The 22,138-nt window shown below is 39.9% G+C and overlaps 1 protein-coding gene across 1 annotated transcript in view; it reads left to right on the forward strand.

The window, feature by feature from the left end:
- The first annotated feature begins 1,428 nt into the window (after positions 1-1,428).
- jam2a (junctional adhesion molecule 2a) overlaps positions 1,429-22,138 on the forward strand; it is a 46,095-nt gene continuing 25,385 nt past the window's right edge. Inside the window, exons 1-2 of the mRNA XM_055228016.1 lie at positions 1,429-1,796; positions 20,052-20,117. Of these exons, the coding sequence (XP_055083991.1) occupies positions 1,748-1,796; positions 20,052-20,117 (115 nt within the window). The 5' untranslated portion in view covers positions 1,429-1,747. The remainder of the gene's footprint in view (positions 1,797-20,051; positions 20,118-22,138) is intronic.

Below are 22,138 nucleotides of genomic sequence, written 5' to 3' on the forward strand. Positions count from 1 at the left end.
TCAAGCCACTCCTCTGCCACAAGTGTCATTTTAGCAGCTGCTGCCGCACAAGCCAAAGCACAGGCTGCCCAAAAGAGAGCGGAATATGCTAAGAAAGAAGTGGAAATCATAGTGGAAAAAGCTAAATTAGATGCAAAGCTTGATGTTTTAGCAAAAGAGAGTGAAGCTCAAGCTGTAGCTGCAGTTTTGGAGTCCGCTGCTGCAGGTTTGGACACACCTGATGCTGCTATAATAGGCAGAAAGTTCCTTTGAGCGAACTGCAAAATACATAAAGAGCCACCAGGCACACAGCGATTCAGGTAAATCGAAAGACATTAAAATTGAAAAAAGCATGAATCCAATACAGTCTGAAAATTCACAGACTACAAGTCAACTAGAGCCCCAGATCAAAGACATTCACTGGTCAGAAAAAAGTCAAATGCTTTTTTCACAATATCTTCATGAAGTGGAGCTATTATTCAGGCCCAAAGACATGAGTGTTGTCAAAGAACTTTAAACCATGTGGAGCCAAACCCAAACAAACATCATAAGTTTGGATGTTTTGCAGCCTGTATGGGTGACAGTGTTTCAGGTGCAATAGCTAGACTGTTGGTCTCTCTCCTCTCCAATCCTAATTATTGTGTCCTCGAGCAAAACACTCCAGCCACTTTGCCTTTGTAAATGCGTATAAAGCACCTGGTGTTGGTTAGGCGTAGACCGGTAACCACACTTCCTATTGTCCACCCCAGGGCAGCTGTGGTTACTGAAGCTTATCGCCACTGAGTTACTGAATGAAGAGTGTATTGTAAACTTAAACTCTTTAGTTCTCTTTAAAGGCACTATTGTCTGTTTGGGTAAAACATCCACATCCTTCAGTGTTTCTGGGTCACAGGAGCACCCACACACAGAAAGGACATGTTTGGAATGTTCCACAGTTTGACATTAAACTTATTTATCTTGCATTTATGTATCCTCATAGTGAGTGTGGTTGCTTCTCCACAGATCTGACCTGTAACTTAACCTGGTGGCATAATTTCTCCCCTAAATTTAATGCCATAACATATTGTCAGAACAATTAGAGACTTTTTTCCTTTTTTGGTTCATAATATTCAACATTTTCCAAAATAGCTACTATATTTGACCAGCAGCTGTGACACTAGTCTCTGTTCAGTCTAATAATAACAGCTCATAAATAATGTAGTTCATTTTTTTATTTCCTATTTTTTTTACATTTAAATTCACTGCCAAACGCTCCATTTGCCCTTCAATAACATTTTCTTGGCTCTTATCACGCGTCTGAGCTCTGGACACTCGGCTCTCCACTCCTCCCTCCTCTCTCGCTCCCTCCTCATCCCCCTATCTCCTCTCTCTGCCCTCCCTCTCCCTCTTCCCCTCCCTCCTCTTTTTCACCCTATCCTTGTAGCTCGCATCTCTAAATAGCGAAGCAAACCTCTCTCGCAGGGAGGAGATCGCTCGTAATCGTCCTACTTGACACCTGCAACCATTACTACAACCTTTTTACGCGATTTACAATCCCAAACCCCAACAAAAACATATTTAAACCGCTTAATACATTTATTTTTGTATTATTTTTCTGTTTATCCATCATTACGCGTGTCCCCGGCGTCTCCAGCGCGTTTGTGCCCGTCTGAAGCGCTTTTTGGGGGGCACTCCTGCGAGCTGTTTGGATGCTTCGGAGCGGAGTTGAAGCGAAGTCCGATCCGCGAGACGAGACACCGGGAAAGGAGCGCTCTTTCCGGGCTTGAACATGGACGCGCCGTGGCTCTGTGTCTCCATTGTGCTGCTCCTGTTACAGTGTAAGTATTCAAGGAAAACGCGCGGAATGACTCGGTTTCTTTAAGGAATTTTGAGGTTAAAGTTACAGATCTGAATAGACGGAATTGAAGACGTAATTATTGTTTTTTGGCCACGTTTTATCCCGGGTTACGGCGGATCACTGCGCAGCGTAAAGACGCGTGGATTTGTAAACACGAGCAGGTGGCAACTTTGAACTGGAGCTAATCTCGTGGACTTTTTAATCGATTTTACAAAATGTCTCACGTTACCACTTATATTTAAATGATTATGACGCATACTAATTTGAGCTCATAAATAGAAAATCAGCCAGTGCAGTTTGGACATTGTCCTTATATATTCCCTTATAGAGATAGAAGGGCTTTAGACATAAGCACTTTAGTCATTATAATCATCTGCTGCAATGAAAGTGGACTTTTCTTTCATAAAGACTGGACGCAAAGTGAAATATTTTGAGGTAAATATTCAGCATATTTGGTTATAATGTTTTTTTTTGTTTGTTTGATTGTTTTGTTTTGTTTTGTTTGTTTTTTTTGTAAGTATAGATCGATTGTTTTCAAATGAATTGGAGTTTTTGACTCAGTTCCTTGTCAGCAACGTCCCTCTTTTCCTGTCGCCTGTTGTGTTAAAACAGGATTATACCCGGACTAAACCAGGTCTCCACCAGATTCAAACCAGTACTAAACCAGGTCTAGACCAGTTCCAGACCAGTCTAAACCAGCAATGACGCATCACGACTAAACTCGGGACTTAATGCTGGGCTGAACAAGTACCAAACCAGGACTAAACCAGGACTAAATGAGGTTTAAACCAGGACTAAGACAACCAGAGCTTGACCAGACTGAACTGGGACCCAAACCAGGTCTAAACCAGGTCCTGTCCAGGTTCAAACTAAACCAAGTCTAGATCAGCTCCAAACCAGTCTATACCAGCACTGACACATCACAACTAAACTCAGGACTAAATGCTGGACTAAACAAGTACCAAACCAGGACTAGATCAGGTTTAAACCAGGATTAAGCTAGCCAGTTCTTAACCAAGGCCTGACCAGACCGAAATGAGACCAAAACCAGGTCTGATCCAGGTCTAAACTAGATTTTGTCCATGTTCAAACCAGAACTAAACAAGGTCTACATGAGTTTGAAAGTCTAGACCAGTTCAGAACCAGTCTAAACCAGGTCCTGACCAGTTCCAAAGCAGTCTAGACCAGGACTAAACCACCCCTGACTATATCACAACTAAAACTCAGGACTAAGTAAATGCTGAATTTAATCAGGACTAAGCCAAGACAAAATCCAGTTTAAACCATGACTAAGTTAACGGCTTTTTAACCAAGAGTTAAATGGCCCAAACTAGGACTAAACCAGGACAAAACTATGGTTTGTCCATTTTCAAACCAGAACTAAACCAGGTCTGGATAAAACCAGTCTAGAACAAGCACCAACTACATTATGATAATGCTCTGGACTTAACGCTGGACTTAACAGTACCAAACCAGGATTAAACCGAGACAAAATCTTTAGTTTAAACTAGGATTAAGTTAACCAGTTCTTAACCAAAACATAAATGGGACCAAAACCAGCACTAAACCAGCACTAAACCAGAACTATCCGATATCTAAAGCAGGTCTACACTCCTCTCTCTCCTCTGTTGTTTTGCGTGGGTAGACCAAGCAGACCCACTGTCCCAGGACCTCCCGAGGATTTGGACACAGGTCTGGTCTGGACTTGGATCTGGTCTGGACTTGGCCCAGTTTCAGCACATACGGCAGCTTCAGTGGGCGAGAGGTGCTAAAACACATCGCAGTTTTTGGATTTGAACCAGAAAACAGATCGTGATGAGGTGAAACGGCAGGGAATGTACATTTTTTATTTATTTTGTGCAAAAGTTGGAGCTAGCAGTTTGTGGGAGGAGGTGCTGGGAGTCAGTAATGTTTTTAGTTAGTTAGACAATTAGTATTGTCACAATACTAAAATGTCAAACTTTCTTTAGACAATAGAATGTGATTTTCTACATTAAATGTTCATACTTTGTTTTCTAGTCCCATGTGTCTTATATGTGTCCAGTAGGTTCATAGTTGTCCACGGTCCAAGGCCTCGGACGATATTGAAATTTTGTTTCAGGATTATCATGTCCAAAATAACTGCGATTAACAATTATATCATGATAACGATTAGTTGTCTGACAGTTTAAAAATGTTACAGATATAAATAATGATAATGTTATGAATACATTTCAAGTTTAAATCATTTTCATATAATGAAAACAACTACGATCTAGCGGAGAACATTATGGATAAGCAGGGCCATCAACAGAAATTTGGGGGCCTCTAAGACCCTGGAGCTTGGAACAACAGACCTTTTTGCTGTAAGCGGACTGGCCTCTCCACAGATCAGATCTGACCTGTGACTTGGCTCTGAAACGTCCATTTTACATAATAGGTCTGTTTTAAGATAGCCAAAAGCAATAACGGGCAAAGCAATGACATCTTAACGTTTCCATGGAAGCAAGGGAGGCACATAGTGTGGCTTTAAGTAAAAAATGCTTAGCTGAGCATATTAAGCCTGAATCCAAAGTTATTCTTCACTTACCTTTTGCATTTGGAGCAGGGCCGGCCCTAGCTTTCAGGGGGCCCTAAGCTGAATTTGTCTCTGGGGCACCCGGCAGTGGATGCCTCCTGGCTCAGCTATTGGTTTTCACATTTGACAACATTATGATTTTGCTCTCATCACCTGGACCAATTGTATTTGTATTTATATGACCAACATCAGACTGCAAATATCCAGAATGTCACAACTACCACAGTCACAAGAACAGTGACAGTGGGCCTACATTTACATTATAAAGGGTTCTTGCACTGGTGTAAACACATAGCTGCCCTGACCTCTGCCCGGCTCAAAAACAAATGTAGCAGCAGGAGATATTTTGCGACTATAGATATAAAACAACTGTAATTGTTTTAGAGCAGGGGCCAAAATTAAAAACTGGGATTAAGTCACGGGCCAAACAAAATATTTATTGAAAAATTTTAACAACATATTTGTTTGTGACATCAAGGACTACAGATGGAAATTAGCATTTTGGTAAATCTGGTGCAGCCATCTTTTTAATGTATCTGCACACTGTCCTTCAAATAAATAAATAAATAAATAAATTAAATTAAATAAATCTGCATGCTTTTCAGAAGGGATGGATTAAATTTGAGTGAGGTGACAGGTAGCAGATGCTAATGAGTGTCAAAAGAAGTGCTGCGGTCCGGCGCCAGCTTTGCAAAAGTATTTGCAAAGCTTTCTAGGATTTGTAGTATTAGCGGTGCATGCGCTATACTGGCGCGGCGGCTGAACTAATACGTATTTGATATGCTCTCGCGGGCCAAATATATTTATATCGAGGACCAAATTTGGCCCACGGGCCTGAGTCTGGCATGTCTGTTTTAGAGGGATATTTAGGCCGCTGTAATCACACAATTCCTGTGCCCAAATAAAACTTGATATATTATTTTCAATATAAAGTGTGGGCTCTTGGGGGCCCCCTGGTGGCCTCAGGGTCCTAAGCACCTGCTTAGTCTGCTTTAAGGCTGGGCTGGCCCTGATTCTGAGCATCCTAATTATTCACCATGATGAGTTTATAAGCTCTTTACACAGCTCTCAGAGACCAGTGCCATTGCCCGATTTGGCACCTTTTTCATTTAAACAGGTTTATTGTGTGTTCTGTCTGCTGTAGCCACACATATGGCTCAGCTTAAACATATTAAAATCCAAGTTTGACAGTTTCCCAGAGTTTATTCTTAGAAATAGAAATAAAACAATCATATTTGACCATAACCACGAAGTCAGACTTACCTCAGCTCTGCTCTGTTTTCTAATGTTTATTAACAGTTTAAATACAGAATTTTCACAGATTTTGAGAAAATATTTATCGGTTAAACAGTTTATATTCCAAGAGTGAATTTGATCGAACAAGTCTCAAAAAGTAGGTTTGTCCAAAGAGTTTTGCTGTCACAAATACTAACAGCTGCTAGCATGCTAACGTGCACTTCCTGATTCACAGACAATCAAATGCTTTTTACTTAGACAGTACACACCGGACTTATTTTGACCTCTGATACTAATCGATCGGAAAACTAGTATCAAAATTAGATACGCATTTTTTGGATGATTATGGAACCTACCTGGACACTGAGGGATTACACAGGTATAAGGCGAACTACGAACTACTACAGTTTAATGTTGAAAATCACATTCTATTGTCTAAAGAAAGAGTGTTTTTATTATCATCGTGGTATCAGAATTGGTATCCCCCAACGCCTGAGCACCCCCCCGAGCTGCACAGGCGTCCCGGGACAGCTGTTGCTCTCTGGAACAGTCTTGTACAGAGCTCCTTTGTCTTCAGTCCAACACACGCGAAGCTGTTGGTTCATTCCTGTAATGTTATCTCTATGACACACTCTAGAGTACATGAGAATGTAACCAGGACTAAACCAGGACTAAACCAGGACTAAACCAGGACTAAACCAGGACTAAACCAGGACAAAACCAGGACAAAACCAGGACTAAACCAGGACTAAACCAGGACTAAACCAGGACTAAACTAGGACTAAACCAGGACTATACCAGGACTATACCAGGACTAAACTAGGACTAAACCAGGACTAAACTAGGACTAAACCAGGACTATACCAGGACTAAACCAGGACTAAACCAGGACTAAACCAGGACTAAACCAGGATTAAACTAGGACTAAACCAGGACTATACCATGACTGAACCAGGACTAAACCAGGACTAAACTAGGACTAAACCAGGACTATACCAGGACTAAACCAGGACAAAACCAGGACTAAACCAGGACTAAACCAGGACTATACCAGGACTGTACCAAGACTAAGCCAGGACTGGGCCAGGACTAAGCCAGGACTAAACCAGGACTGAACCAGGACTGAACCAGGACTGAACCAGAGCCGGGGCTGAGCCCGGACTAAACCCGGACTGAGCCGAGGCTGAGCCGAGGCTGAGCCGAGGCTGAGCCGAGGCTGAGCCGGGACTGAGTCGGGACTGAGCCGGACTAGATTGGGACTAAATTGGCCAAAACTCGAGCTAAAGAAGGCCCATACTAAAGAGATGTGTCATGATTTAATGAAAATGAACAAGTTATACAAAGTACTAAACTAGAACTAAACAAGGACTTATCCTGGACTAACCAGGTCTAAACCAGGACTAAATCAGGACTAAAGTAAGTTTAAGTTTATGCCCTTCTTCGTGGTTATTAAGTCTGCAAATAGTGTAGTTAAATTAAAGTGTTACCACAGACTCTATAAGTGGACTGTGAGTAGAAGTGAGCGTTCGGCTCCAGTCAAATGAAGCTCATCGAGGCTAGCAGTCACTGGGCGAATTTGGAGTCAGACTTCATATTTGGACAGCGAGTATCATAGCAACCAAAGAGCCAATCTGGCGCAAAGCTGTGGAAGGTAATGCCCCTGCTAAACCAGCGGTGCGGGCGTTTAGCAATGCCATCAATCATACCTGTTGCTAACGCTAGCGTAAGTGACCTCGAGGAAGGAAGGCAGCTGATTGGTGTCTTATTAATGTTCATATCTTGATTTACAGACACAATAGTGAAATAAAAACACCAGGATCACGAATAGTGGGTTAATACGAACATTTAAGACCAAAATGACGAGTCTAACAGCAGCAGTTACAGAGAGAGGGGGCACAGTTTTTACATGTAAAGTGAATTGGAGCCAGAGTGAATGGACCCGGAAGCGCACCCATGATCACTTCCTACTTGGAACGCGGCAGCTAGCAGGTTAGCTATGTCCATTTATATATACAGTCTTTGAGTGTTACATATATTTTAATTATTTCTACAGCAACAATGACCACTACAGCTTAACAGCTGTGTGTGTAATTCATGTCCTTATAAAAATATCTCTGCTTCCATCACCCCGTGCAGCCTCACATCTCAGCCTTACTCCCTGTTCATTTGAATAAGTGCTTTTAATTGTCCCCGCTCCATCGCGTGACCTCCACTCGAACTGAAAACTCCATTATAGAAAGTGCGCAGAAGATGCCAAGAAACCAACAGACAGGTTTTACTGTTACTTTAAATAGACCCAAGACTGGACACGTCTCTTAGCTCCTCCTACAGGCATATAAACAAGAAAGTACTGGAAATATATAAGACTGCACGATGTAGACAGACAGACAGATGGACAGACAGACAGACAAATGGACACAGAGAGACAAATAGACAGACAGACAGACAGACAGACATGCAGATAGATAGAAAGACAGATAGACAGACAGATAGATAGATAAAATCAACAGAGAAGTTGTCCTGAATGAAAAAGTATGGTTTATTGAAACAATTGTGCACAATAGATAGATAGATAGACAAACAGACAGACAGATAGACATATAGAATGATAAACAGACAGACAGATAGACAGCTAGATAGACAGATGGATAGTAAGGTTGTAGTTGACTAAAATTCGACAAATTCTTGGTCGACTAAAGACATGTGCTGCAGATTGATTGATCAGTTGAAAAGGGGGCGTGGCAAAAGCTCTCAAAACTGTTTTTCCATCTCTGTGTGTCTGACCCAAACTAGACTCCACTAGAGTCTAGACTACACCTGCAAGGGGTATTCATGCATAAAGCTACTATTTATGCAAAAACGTACTAAGAAACTATGTATTTATATAAAACAGATTAAACTTGTGAATCATGAGTTTAATCTGACTTTTTACATATAAATATCATAAAATACCAAATCTTCAGCTCACTCACTCACTTCTCCTTTCTGCTCTTGTCCCATAGAAACCCTTATCGTCTAAATGAAATGACTATGACTAAAAAATAACATTTCCACGGAGACCAAGAGTTGGCAGAACCTTAATCAGGAAAGTTACATAGTGCACCTTTACTGAGCAAAGGGCATTGTCAGTATAAACAAGAGTGACATTAACAATCATAGAAATCATTGAATTCTGTAGTATTTTCAGTTGAAAGGAAGAGCCTATTTTCTATTATTTCAAAGTAGTTACAATATCCAAAGCTTTTCCAAGTATTGACCAGATATGGAATAATAAAATTAACATATTAATCATCAATTTGATTTCCATAAAGTGCTGTTAGCGTTCAAAATAGTGTTATATATATATATATATATATATATATATATATATATATATATATATATATATATATATATATATATATATATATATATATATATATATATATATATATATATATATATATATATATATATATATATATATATATATATATATATATATATATATCATAGCCGACATAAAATGAATACCTTCAAGGCTGAATGATATGGGACAAATATCTAATTATTCTGCCAAACTTTGTGATTAGATTTACAATTTATGTTTTAATACTAGGATTCTGTTCAAAGTGCGCAGAAGAACTGACAAAAAGACTGAAATCTGAACTGATAAACTAATAATGATATGTTTATTTATTCGGATATTTGATTAATGATAAGTGACATTATGTTCAAATAAACAGATACAGCAGATACATGACTGCAAATATTTTACATTTCCAGTCCAGAATATAGTCTTCAAATCAAAAATTCATAAAAGGAGTGGAAAAACATACAAACATGTCCTGTAAAGTGATTCTAATACAAGAACACATCTTACACAGAACACTTAGCACAGATCTAAACTACAGGGTTAGTGTGTTTTTTGCAGAATAAGACAGGAGATTTTTGGTAGTTGGAGGAAATGATGGTTCTTCAAAAATTACTGCCTCTGTGATTTGCTAATTGTGTCCACTCAAATTGTGATTTGCAGGACGATTACCTTCTATATCAATCCTATAAGACCATTTATCTTCTCATTTTCAAATTGTTGATTTGAAACATGCAATGCTAATTTAAGGAGTATTTACATGTTGTTTTTTTGTGAATTATGCTCACCAGCTAGCTTTAACTCAGCAACAGAAGCATGAAGTGACCGTAACAATCAATTAGCATGTCCCGGAGGTGTTGTTAGCATCCACATGGCGTTAGCTAATGTAGACAGATCGTAAAGCAATATTCATCTGTATCAATGGGCTCACACTTTCTCACATGCCAATAGTGTTCAATAGAGAGCAGAACGTGTCCCCAGTACAGATATACTGTAGAAGCAGCTAAAAATAAGGTCAAAATAAGTCCACTGTGTACTGTCTGCATCTAATTACAAAGCGTTTTATGGTCTGAGAATCAGGAAGTTTCAGATTGAGATGAGAGACGATACATCAGTTGGTCAATTTGCTGCCTAAAAAACACACACAAAGCTTTATATTAACACTTCAATACGAAGAGATAGCACAAAACGTGACCACACTGCTCTCGTACAGCTGCTTTAGTGATTGAAAATACCTTGAAAAACATTTTACTGTGAGCCAGGTCGCTTACCCACAGATCTGACCTGTACCTTAGCCTGGTGGTGTCACTTGCTAGTGTCCACAGAGATAGACAAGCTTAGTACTGTGGAACATTCCAGGCAATAACATTTCTATGGAGACAAGAAGAAAAGTTACATAGTGTATCTTTATATGGGCAACTTCAATGCCAGAGAATAGCACTGCCAATCATTTTTATGTTAACAACTGCGAGCAACACTAGCTATATTTGAAGTTTTAAGATGCAAAAAAATAACGACCCAGAATGCAAAACGACAAGGTAATTTTCTATTTCTTTTTGTGGCTTTATTCTCTGGAGGCCCATGAGTAAGAAGAAGGCGACATCACGACTTGTGGGTATTTGAGCAGCTTTGACGCGATGATAAAAAATAGACAATCTTAGAGACAGACTTAGAATTAGCAGCGAGCAAACAAATGCAATGCACATGAGAGAAGCCAGAGTCCTCCATGGCTCAGAACACAGCAAAGTGTGCATTTTAAATAGAAACCAATTATATGCAGGAATGGTTTATTTAGCAGTGAAAGAGAGAGAGCAGAGGGATGTATATTTGAATGGGATAGTTAAGTCCTGGTTTAGACCTGGTTAAAGCTACACTATGGAACTTTTCTGCTTGTCTCCATAGAAATGTTATTGCTCAAAAGCCAAGGTTGTTGAGACTAAACTAAGTGGATACAAGATATTGCTGTGTATTGAAATGACCTTGAAGTTTATGTTGATGGAAAGTTTCTAAGGTTTATCAATTTGACGCGACCTTTCTGATTAGGATATTATTGTTTATGCTACAGAATTGTGTCATCTGCACCTGATCACGGTGATGTCATTGCTTTGTCTGTAATGTTCCATGGTATGGCATTAAAACGATCAAGCTTACATTTATTCAATTACAGGTGTTTTTAATTGTATCAAAAAATGTTCTTGGTTAAACATGGATTACAGTGTTTCCTTGTTTATCGCAGAGGTTATGTTCCAAAAATATCCTGCAATAGATGAAATCCACGAAGTAGTCAGCTTTATTTCTTACAATTATTATATATGTTTTAAGGCTGTAAAACCCCTCACCACACACTTTATACACTTTTCTCAAGGAGGCATTAACATTATCTCACATTTCTCTCTTGTTTAATTAATTATTAGTGACTCATTTATGTAAATTTGGCTGGGCGTATCCTGTGCTGTGCGGGAGACGTGGCACGGAGGAGATCAATTGACAGTGGTCTGCAGTCCCTTGGCCGGTCAGGACTCAGAGCATAATGCACATTCATATCCTGTAAAAAAGTGCGTAGAATTGCACTGGAAAAATTCATGAAACAGCGAGGGAGAACCGCGATACCCTGAATGGGCCCACCTCTCCATAGATGCGACTTGTAACTTAGCCTGGCAGCATCACCTGCTTTTCTCCATGGATATAAATGAGTTATGTTTTTCCTCACTTGCCTTATGGATTCTGAGCATCCTAATTACTCACTGTGATGAGTTTATAAGCACTTTTCATAACTTTGAGAGGCCAACTCTCAGTACTGGGAGAAGACACAGTTTTCTCAGATGCATGGGAAAATGTATATGAACATGAGGAACGAAATACACAAAGTAAAAAATAAATAATGAAATTATTTTATATTCTTCTCTGATATCTATTTTTTTTTTTTTTTGCATCTTAATCAGCAGATTCTTGACATTTCACTTACCATTTGCATATTGCTTATTTAGCCATACACAACAGCCAGTTCTTTAGACGTGTCAGTGACAGACAAAAACAAAACACACAAATGAGGCATTCAGGGACACACCGTAAATGTCAGTTCTACGGGCTACGGGCTATTAAAAGCATCTCGAATGTCAAGGCTTGAATAACATTGCAGCTTTCTCAGAATACATGCAAAAATATAAAGGACGAACTCATTGGAGCATGGGGACTCAAGGTGGAAATAGGAAGAATTACAGCTAAATGCTATTAGCTTTAGCTGGGATCAGAGGTCAAAGAAGGCTCATATAGAGATGAAATATTGTTTTGAGTATGATTGTAAAAAGAGATGTTCCACAGTAGACTATAAAACCTGTCTATCCTAAATTAATTACATTTCAGCTGCTGTATTTGACTTGTAAGTAAAGTTTAAAATGCAATCTTAAAAAGTAGTAATGGAATCTAAAATCAAGATACAGACAAAATAAATTGATTGGAAAAGTTGAATACATATTTAAAGACACACTTCGTAACTTTGCTTGTGGGGGTCCGTTGAGATGTTATTACTTTGCCAACAATGTGCCACAGTATGGCATTAAATGTGTCTGCCTTATGTTCATTACTTTACAGGCACAAAAACACTTTGAGCTGGGTCACCTCTCGATAGATCTGTCCTGTAGCTTCGCAATGGTGGCATCACTGGCTTGTTTCCATGGAAATACATACCATGGAACCTTCCAGTTTGGGAGAAAACTGAAATCTAAACTGCAAATACATACAATACATACAATACATACAAGAATCCCATGCATGGATGTGATTGACAGATGGATTGGCCAATCGGAGCATGGTCCATCTATGTCAAAACAAATATGACTGTTTACGAGGAAAAAATATCACTAAACTCTGTTCATATGAGGTGAGAGAAATTTTATTTTGTTCAAAATGATGGGCGATCAATGAGCTTCTTCACTTAACATGCATCGCTGGAATAAATAAATATGATTGGACAATGCTGTCTGGACTTGCCAGGCAAAGAGGGGGTATTATGCAAAACTGACTTTTAACTATCTTATAACGTTGTTCTCTCATCAAAAACGTGCCTGAAGAGGTTTTAGATCATCCATGCATGTTTGAGTATTTTAGTGATTTCTCCTGGGCTCAATTCAAACTCTCCAGTTAGCTGTAAGATTCTGTCCAAGGCTACGTCCACAAGCCACCGTCACCCATGCTCCCAGACGACAATTATCCATACATATACAAAAACATGATACAAAACTGTACACAGCAACTTGACAAACCTGATGTGAGGAGGGACTTAACACAGAGAGCAAAGAGAGGGGAGACTCAGAGCAAAAAAAGCTAAAGTGAAACTTATAAAACATATTAATACATTGTTTTTGATAAATACAGTATTTTCAAAACCATAAAAAGTAACATGATAGTCTAAATATGTGTTATCAGTTAATACCCCAAAGAATTAAAATAGCCCTTTTTTAATGCTAAAATACCCGTATATAAAAGCAGCTGGAATCATGGACACGCCCGTATTATTCTTTCTAAAATGACCTTGTTCCTGCTCTTTTTAAAAATTCCTAATGCAGTTTCCTGTTTGTCTGTGCATCCGGTACAAGCTCATTGTTCTGACACCACTTCCGGTCCACGCCGTGACACAGTGACACAGGAGAAGAAGAATGGAGGGAAGGAAGTGGGAATCAAGTATGCACAGAGGAAGGCTGCCATATATATATATATATATATATATATATATATATATATATATATATATATATATTATTATTATTATTATTATTAGACTCACTCTAGTTTAACCTAAGCTGAGACAGGTCAGAGGTCACAGGTCAGACCTCTCAGGTGGACTTCTCTGTGTAACTGTCAGACTGCACATGTGTGGACCTGGTTTATGGTTAATATCTCTCTGATCACTGGACCTATCCACATGAAACAAAAACTGACACAAAGTTCAGTGTCCGCTCTTATTCTCACTTAGTGTAAGAATGCATATTTTTCAAGGTATTTTTTAGAAGTAAAGTGAATAAGTGCGATGGAGTTTAATCCCATACTGTGGAACTGTGCATTTCCATAGAGACAAGCATGATGACGAACACCCAATCAGAAAAGTTATAGCACTTTTAATTAAACATATTATTAACATTAACTTAGTAGCAGCAGAAGTAGTAGTGGTAGTAGTAGTAGTAGTAGTAGTAGTAGTAGTAGTAATAGCACTAACAGTATTTTATGCTTTGTCTATTCACTTCAAATTATACATGTATATTATACATATACATACTTACAGTTACTCTTCCCTGAGGTCCAGTACTTTATACTTCTACTTGAGTAATGCATTTTGAAGTAACTGCACTTTTACTTAAAGGCATTATACCTGATTTTCACTGTCTTAAAGATGTGTAAAAACAGTTTTTAAACAGTTTGCAGTGGTCCAAAGTTATTCCTCACTTAATTTATGCATTCTGAGCATCCTAGTTATTCACCACATTGAGTTTGTAAGCACTTTTCACAACTTTCAAAGACCAAAGCGCAGTTTTGCTGTCACCATAAAGCTAACAACAGCTAGCTTGTTAGTTGATAACAAAATGCTTTCTACTTAGATGCAGACAGTACACAGCAGACATATTTTGACCTCAAGAACTACTTATACGATATATTTGAACTCGGGCGAGACATAATTTGCACAGATGCATGAGGAAAAATCTGGTACTGGCCCTTTAACTCAATTTGATTACGTCTCCCTCCTCTGACTATGTAAATAGAGTCTTCAGTCTTTTGGGAACCCCTGCACAGCTTGAGTCCCCACATCCTTGATACATGCATCTACTTGTGCATGTTATTATTATGCTAATTTCCCAACTATCTCAAATACATTTTAATTAGCCTTCCCAACTCCTCAGATTAGCATAACCTTGTGTAGAAGTTACCCTATTGCTCTTCCAACAAGCTTTCTTTGTTGGATTTGACTAAGGAACTATAAGCCTCTAAGAACTGCTTTAAAGTGCAAATGTTTAGACTAGTAATAACACATAGTTTACACCATTAGGCTATATTTAAGTAAAATCTTGCCTTTTTTTTAAATTTAGGTGAAGTTTATAACTTTACTTCCTGGTTGAACACGAGCAACAATCTCTACATATGTCAGATCCCTAGCAAACATACTGTAAACAAGGGCTAAAATGTATCTAAATGACACGATAGTTATGATTTAATTAATAAAAATAAATGACAATGCTTTTATTCAATTCAATTCATTTTATTTTTGTAATGCCCAAAATCACAACAACAGTTGTTTTATCTAGCTAAATCACTTGTAATATGTAAATATTCATGTTGATAACATAGACAGAGGGTTTACAATCATTGCTACTTATATTTTGGTATTTTTCTTCTCAACTTTTTCTCACTCACTGAAAAAAAATAAATAAATAAAAAATATCTAGCACAGGTGCTATCCACCAAACTAAGTCACAACTAGAGAAACATGAAAACCTGCTATATGGACTTTTATTTTTTTCACGTTTTGGTCTTTGTTTACAGTATGGTTGCTAGGTAACAGTTATGGAATTAGCTCTATGTATGTCACATCGGCTGCTCATGTCCAACCAGGAAGTAACATTATAAACTTCACCAAAAAAGACTATTAGAATTTTTAAATATACTGGCCCTCTTTCATGACGCATTCTTATGAACATTTTTGTTCACAAAATGTTTTCTTAACTGAAAAGGTTCTTCTGGAAGAACAGATCCTACCAACGGTCGGGAGCTCTCATAAGAATCTACAATAGTTTTACTCTAATAAAGCAACACAAAATTCTAATTCCTCAATGATTGCAAGTTATATATTTTCTTAAAAAGAAAATATATGAAAAAATATGACTATGTGATCGATATGTGAGGAGTTATCTATAGAGCATGTATTTGGTCTAACAGACCTTATAGAGGCGGCAGTGACAGCTTCAGTCACTGCGCTGGACTCAACACACTAGTTAAATATGGTGAAAGCTCTCGCTTGTTTCAGTAAGTTGGTGACTTAAATATACCACACTGAGTGTGTTCATGTGTGTTTGGACTGTTTAAATCACTGCTGAAGCTGTAAAACTGTGGCAGTCTATATCCATTCTCCACCTCACTTCCTCATTCAGTCTCTCCCTCTCTTTCGTCATAATGCCAAGCCCATATTGGCCATATATAGAAGTTTAGAGGGTGTTTCTTAATAAATGTATAGTCTTGTGGTGTTTGTAACTGGATGTTGGTGAATTAGGCTGGAGACTGGATGTTGGTGAACTGTCATTTCAGAAAAAACTTAACGTGTTGCGAATCTGGAGCAGAGTTCTTCTTCTTAAGGTGGAAGTTACAAACATATTTTAAGAAAACATTCATGAATGAGGCCAAATGATGTTATTGTGAATTGAGTAGTCTAACCTGTCATATGCACTTTAAACAGAGTGGGCTGGTGGGGAGGGGAGAGGGACCCATAGGAGCATAAATAACCCAGCGAAGTGGATTGAAAGCGGGGGAAATCTCCATTGACAGGCGCGGTTCGACAGGCGCTGCTCCTGTCATGCTGCTACCTCCAAAAGTGTTTGTCTCTGAGCAAGGAAGGAAGCAGGGCCGACGACTCTGCCAAATACCTCAACATCACACGGACTGACAGGAGACTTGAAGAGTACTTGTACACACAAAGGACGAGTACATGGCTCCATGGATGGTGTCTTGAAGTAGTAGTAGTAGTAGTAGTAGTAGTAGAAGTAGTAGGGCTGCAAGTTTAATCCCAATCTAATCTAAATCACAATTTTGAATGGACGCAATCAGCTAATTTCTTTTCCTCCACAAACAACAAAATCTCCTCTCTCATTGTGCACAAAAATATCTAACCCTGTAGTTTAGATCTGTACAAACATGTTCTGAACTTTGATCAGAATCTTATTATTAAAACAGAAATTGCACTCTCAAGGCTTGTCTGAAAAATCCCAATTAGATAAAGGACAGATATATTGTATATGCAGCTCTTGAGGTCAAAATACATCTACTGTGTACTGTCTGCATCTACTGTCCAGTTAGCAGTTAGCATGCTAGTTGTTGTTACCGTCAAAACTCATTAAGCAATAACATCTTCATTGGAGACACCAGAAAAAGAACAACTTACATAGAACAACTTAAAACCCTACTACACTGTAGAATGGCACTTCTTAGAGGTTAAAGAAGACCTGTTGTGCTTGTGCCATAGAGATATGGTTCTCATCTCTGACTCTGTGGATCATTATGTTATAATTTACATTTGAAATCACAATATTCACCTAAAATGACTTAATAAAAGAAGCAAATCCGCTGACTTCCACGTTAGAAAACGGCGATGTCCAATGGTAGCTGACGACACTGTAAACGTCATCACAACAAAGCGCCCCCTATAGATAGCTGCACATCACACTAGAGCAGCACATTTTTTTTCATTTGTACCAAAATGATGACACGACGCTGCCGAATCCTACGAGTATTACCGATTAAGAAAATAAAACTAAAGAACATGATTCACTCCAGATACAGCTTCATAGGGTCAATGTGAAGAAACAACTAGAACATGGTTGAAGGACTGAAAAGTCGATTTTGCAGAATAGGTCTAATTTAAGGTTAAAGCAACACTATGTCACTTTCTGGAGGAGATACATCAAGCTACAACCTTACATTAAAAAATTCTCCATGGAGATAGATAAGTTTTATGCCATATTATAACCAAAGGAACAACGTTTCCAGGCCAAATGAGAGTAAGAACACATGCATTTCAGTGCAATAAACGCAACCAAAACCCTATTTTTAACTGAAAGTTCCATACTGGGGCTTTAAGGTATACTTGTAGTTATCCCCATATAACTTGTTTCATCCACTTCCAAATCTTAAGAGTAGTGACCTGATTTGAGGAAAAAGCAGCAGAACAAATGAGGAGAGATTCAGTAGCTGGGGGCAGTGCATTTAAAAGAGAAGATTATAAATGTTAATGGAGCTCTGGGAAAACTCTGAAAAACTCAAACTCAGGAACTTTTAATTCACTTTCATTAAAGAGGAAGACGAGGAGGATGAAGAGGAAGAACAGTCAAGATCAGTGTTTAAAGCTGCACTATGTAACTTTTCTAGTTAAGGATTTTCTTTGGATTTTTGCTTTGAATCATCCACAGTATGGTATTACTTTGATCTAACATGCATTTATACAATTACAATTCAATTCCACAAAAATACCTTGAAATACATTCGTCCAGAGATCTAAACTGTATCTTGGCCTGATTGTGCTTGTCTCCATGGAGATCTATAAGTTTAAAGAAGACCTATAGTGCTTGTGTACTATAGTTATAATTTGCACATTTTAAATATCAGAGTGGGCCTGTACTGGGGGCGGTGAAAATGAGGATTGATCGTCAAAATGGCATTGTGAAAATAAGCAATTTAAAGATTACTCAAACATGAATCACTCCAAATATAACTTCAGAGGCTCAATGAGAAGAAATGACTAGGAAAAGGGTCAAAAGCTCTGAAAAGTCCAGTTTGCAGAATAGGTCTGATTTAATGCCATAGTATTAGTAATGCAATAAAATCTCCATAGAGACAAGGAGATAATGGTCTCACAAAAGTTACATAGTATACTTTTATAGTAACAATATAACTTAGACTTTATTAATCCACAAGAGAAATTACATGGACACAGTAATTAACATAGTGAGTCTGGCTCGTCTCTCGACAGATCTGACCTGTATCTAGGCTTGATGGGGTTATCATCTTGTCCCATGAATGTTATTGCTTTGCCTGCCATACTGTGGAATGTTCCACAGTATGACAGGCAAAGCAATAACATCTCCATGGAGACATGCTAGTGGATTTGACTTGACTCTGTCTTCTCTCCTTGACTTCCCTCCTCTGTGGTTCACCTTAACCCGCCCACTTTCTAATCCCCAGCCAGTCAGATTGTAGGAAAAAGGGCAGCACTTCCTGTTTTTGTTTGGTCCTAATCTGACACCGTAACCTCCGCGCCCTGGTTTAAATAAACATACGGAGGGTTAAGGCTTAAGACTTTGGGATTAAACCAGAGAAGTAATCCTGACTCACCTAAGAGAGGCAGAGAGGCAAAAATATCCCTAATTGTACCTTTATATATAGTAAAAATGTCTAATTCTAATAATTTGATTTTTTTCATCAAAATGAATAAATAAAAACTGTAAACATGCAAGTTATACAAAGAAATGTTTAGTTTTGGTTTAGTCCTTGTTAATCCTGGTTTTGTTAGATAAGATATGCCTTTATTAGTCCCACAGTGGGGAAATTCCAGTAGAATGTTCTGCATTACTCATGCAAAAACACCTTAAAAACAGCTCTTGTGGAGCCTGGTTCAGTCCTGGTTTAGACTTGGTTCCGTCCTTGTTCGTTTCTGGTTTTGTCCTGGTTTAGTCCTGGGTTAGACCTAGTTCTGGTTTAGTTCTGGTTGAGCTTTTGAGGGTTCTGCACCATAGACTTCTAGCTGCCCCATGCCAAATAGGAAGCGATCACGGGCGCACTTCTGGCTCTATCAAGTTTGGCTCATATTCACTTTCCATTGAAAAATCTTCGCCCTTCTCTCTGTAATTTTGCGGTCTTAAAATGTTTGGATTGACCCGCTCTACATGATCATTTTATTTTGCCATTGTGTACATAAATCAAAATATGAACATTAAAAGAATTAGCAACAAGTCAGAATTTCAAATATGGAACTTGACTCCACATTAGCCGCTATAACTGCTAGCCTGGATGAGCTTCATTTGGAGGCGAACACTGTGGGTGACATCACACTCACTTTGTCCACTTCTTCATACAGTCTCTGGTCTGCACTCAAATCAAAGGAACGAATATTTGAAGAGTTCATTTGCAAAAAATACATAAGTGCTATTTGAACTGTTAACTCTTAGTAATGTTTCCCAAAGCCAAATGTATTCTACTACTATCAAAGTATTATTATATCCCCTTTGATATTATTGTCACTGATAGTATTTCTAGAATACCTCTCTGTTTTTGTTGTTGAATTCTTCATGTCTTCATATTAGATAAAACTAACTCAGAGCTGTTTGTATTATTTCCAGGTTGTCCACTGTTGTCTGTCACAGTCACGAGTAATCGTCACAAAGTGGAGGTCAGAGAGAATTCAGGTATGTTTCTATTTCTGTCAAACTGAACTAAAAATAACTCTCTCCACAGGCGTAAACATATTGTTTAGAGAGAAAAGATTAGTCAAATTGGCTTACATTAGGGGAGGTTACAGTACTTTCTATGACAAGTATTATCATGTCATTACTGCAGATATTATTATTATTATTATACTTGCACTACTATGACTGCCACTACTACTGCTGCTACTGCTATTACAATTACTGCCATTACCACTACTTCCACCACAAGATAAAATTTCAATATTACTACATATGCATGAGTCCATTTAAACCCATCCATCCATTTTCTTCCGCTTATCCGGGGCCGGGTCGCGGGGGCAGCAGTCTAAGCAGGGACTCCCAGACTTCCCTCACCCCAGACAAGTCCTCCAGCTCCTCCAGTGGGACCCCAAGGCGTTCCCAAGCCAGCCGAGAGACATAGTCCCTCCAGCGTGTCCTGGGTCTTCCCCGGGGACTCCTCCCAGTGGGACATGCCCAGAACATCTCCCTAGGGAGGCATCCAGGAATCATCCTGAGCAGATGCCCGAGCCACCTCAGCTGGCTCCTCTCAACGTGTAGGAGCAGCGGCTCTACTCCGAGCTCCTCCCGTGTGACTGAGCTCCTCACCCTATCCCTAAGGGTGCACCCAGCCACCCTGCGGAGGAAACTCATTTCAGCCGTTTGTATCCGCGACCTTGTCCTTTCGGTCATTACCCAGAGCTCATGACCATAGGTGAGGGTAGGAACGTAGATTGACCAGTAAATCGAACCTTCTTCACCACAACGGACCGATACAGCGACCGCATCGCTGCAGACGCTGCACCGATCCGCCTGTCAATCTCACGCTCCATCCTTCCCTCACTCGTGAACAAGACCCCGAGATACTTGAACTCCTCCACCCTGGCAGAGACTCACCACCCACCTGGAGAGGGCAAACCACCTTTTTCTGGTCGAAAACCATGGCCTCAGATTTGGAGGAGCTGATTCTCATCCCAGCCGCTTCACACTCAGCTGCAAACCGCCCCAGTGCCTGCTGCAGGTCCTGGCTCGATGAAGCCATCAGGACAACATCATCCGCAAATAGCAGAGATGAAATCCTGTGGTTACCGAACCAGACCCCCTCCGGACCCTGGCTGCGCCTAGAAATTCTGTCCATAAATATAATGAACAGAACCGGTGACAAAGGGCAGCCCTGGAGGGGTCCAACATGCACCGGGAACAGGTCTGACTTACTGCCGGCAATGCGAACACAGCTCCTGCTCCAGTCATACAGGGACCGGACAGCCCTTAGCAAAGGGCCCCGGACCCCATACTCCCGGAGCACCCCCCAAAGGACACCATGAGGGACACGGTCGAATGCCTTCTCCAGATCCACAAAACACATGTGGACTGGTTGGGCATACTCCCATGAACCCTCGAGGACCCGATGGAGAGTATAGAGCTGGTCCAGTGTTCCACGACCAGGACGAAAACCACACTGCTCCTCCTGAATCCGAGGTTCGACTATCGGTTTGATTCTCCTCTCCAGTACCCTGGAATAGACCTTACCGGGAAAGCTGAGGAGTGTGATTCCCCTGTAATTGGAACACACCCTCCGGTCCCCCTTCTTATACAGAGGGATCACCACCCTTTCCAGTCTGCCATTCCAGTGGTACTGTCCCCGACCGCCACGCGGTGTTGCAGAGACGTGTTAGCCAAGACAGTCCCACAACATCCAGAGACTTGAGGTACTCAGGATGGATCTCGTCCACCCCCGGAGCCTTGCCACCGAGGAGCTTGCTAACTTCAGCCAGGGTGATGGATGAGTCTGCCTCCGGCTCCCCAGTCTCTGCTTCCTCCTCGGAAGACATGACGGGGGGATTGAGGAGATCCTCAAAGTATTCCTTCCACCTCCCGACAACATCCCCAGTCGAGGTCAGCAGCTCTCCACCCGCACTGTAAACAGTGTTGGTGAAGCACTGCTTCCCCCTCCTGAGGCGTCGGACAGTTTGCCAGAATTTCTTTGAGGCTGTCCGATAGTC

This window comes from Periophthalmus magnuspinnatus, chromosome 2 (genome assembly GCF_009829125.3).
Source record: "Periophthalmus magnuspinnatus isolate fPerMag1 chromosome 2, fPerMag1.2.pri, whole genome shotgun sequence".
NCBI classification, from domain to species: Eukaryota; Metazoa; Chordata; class Actinopteri; order Gobiiformes; family Gobiidae; genus Periophthalmus; species Periophthalmus magnuspinnatus.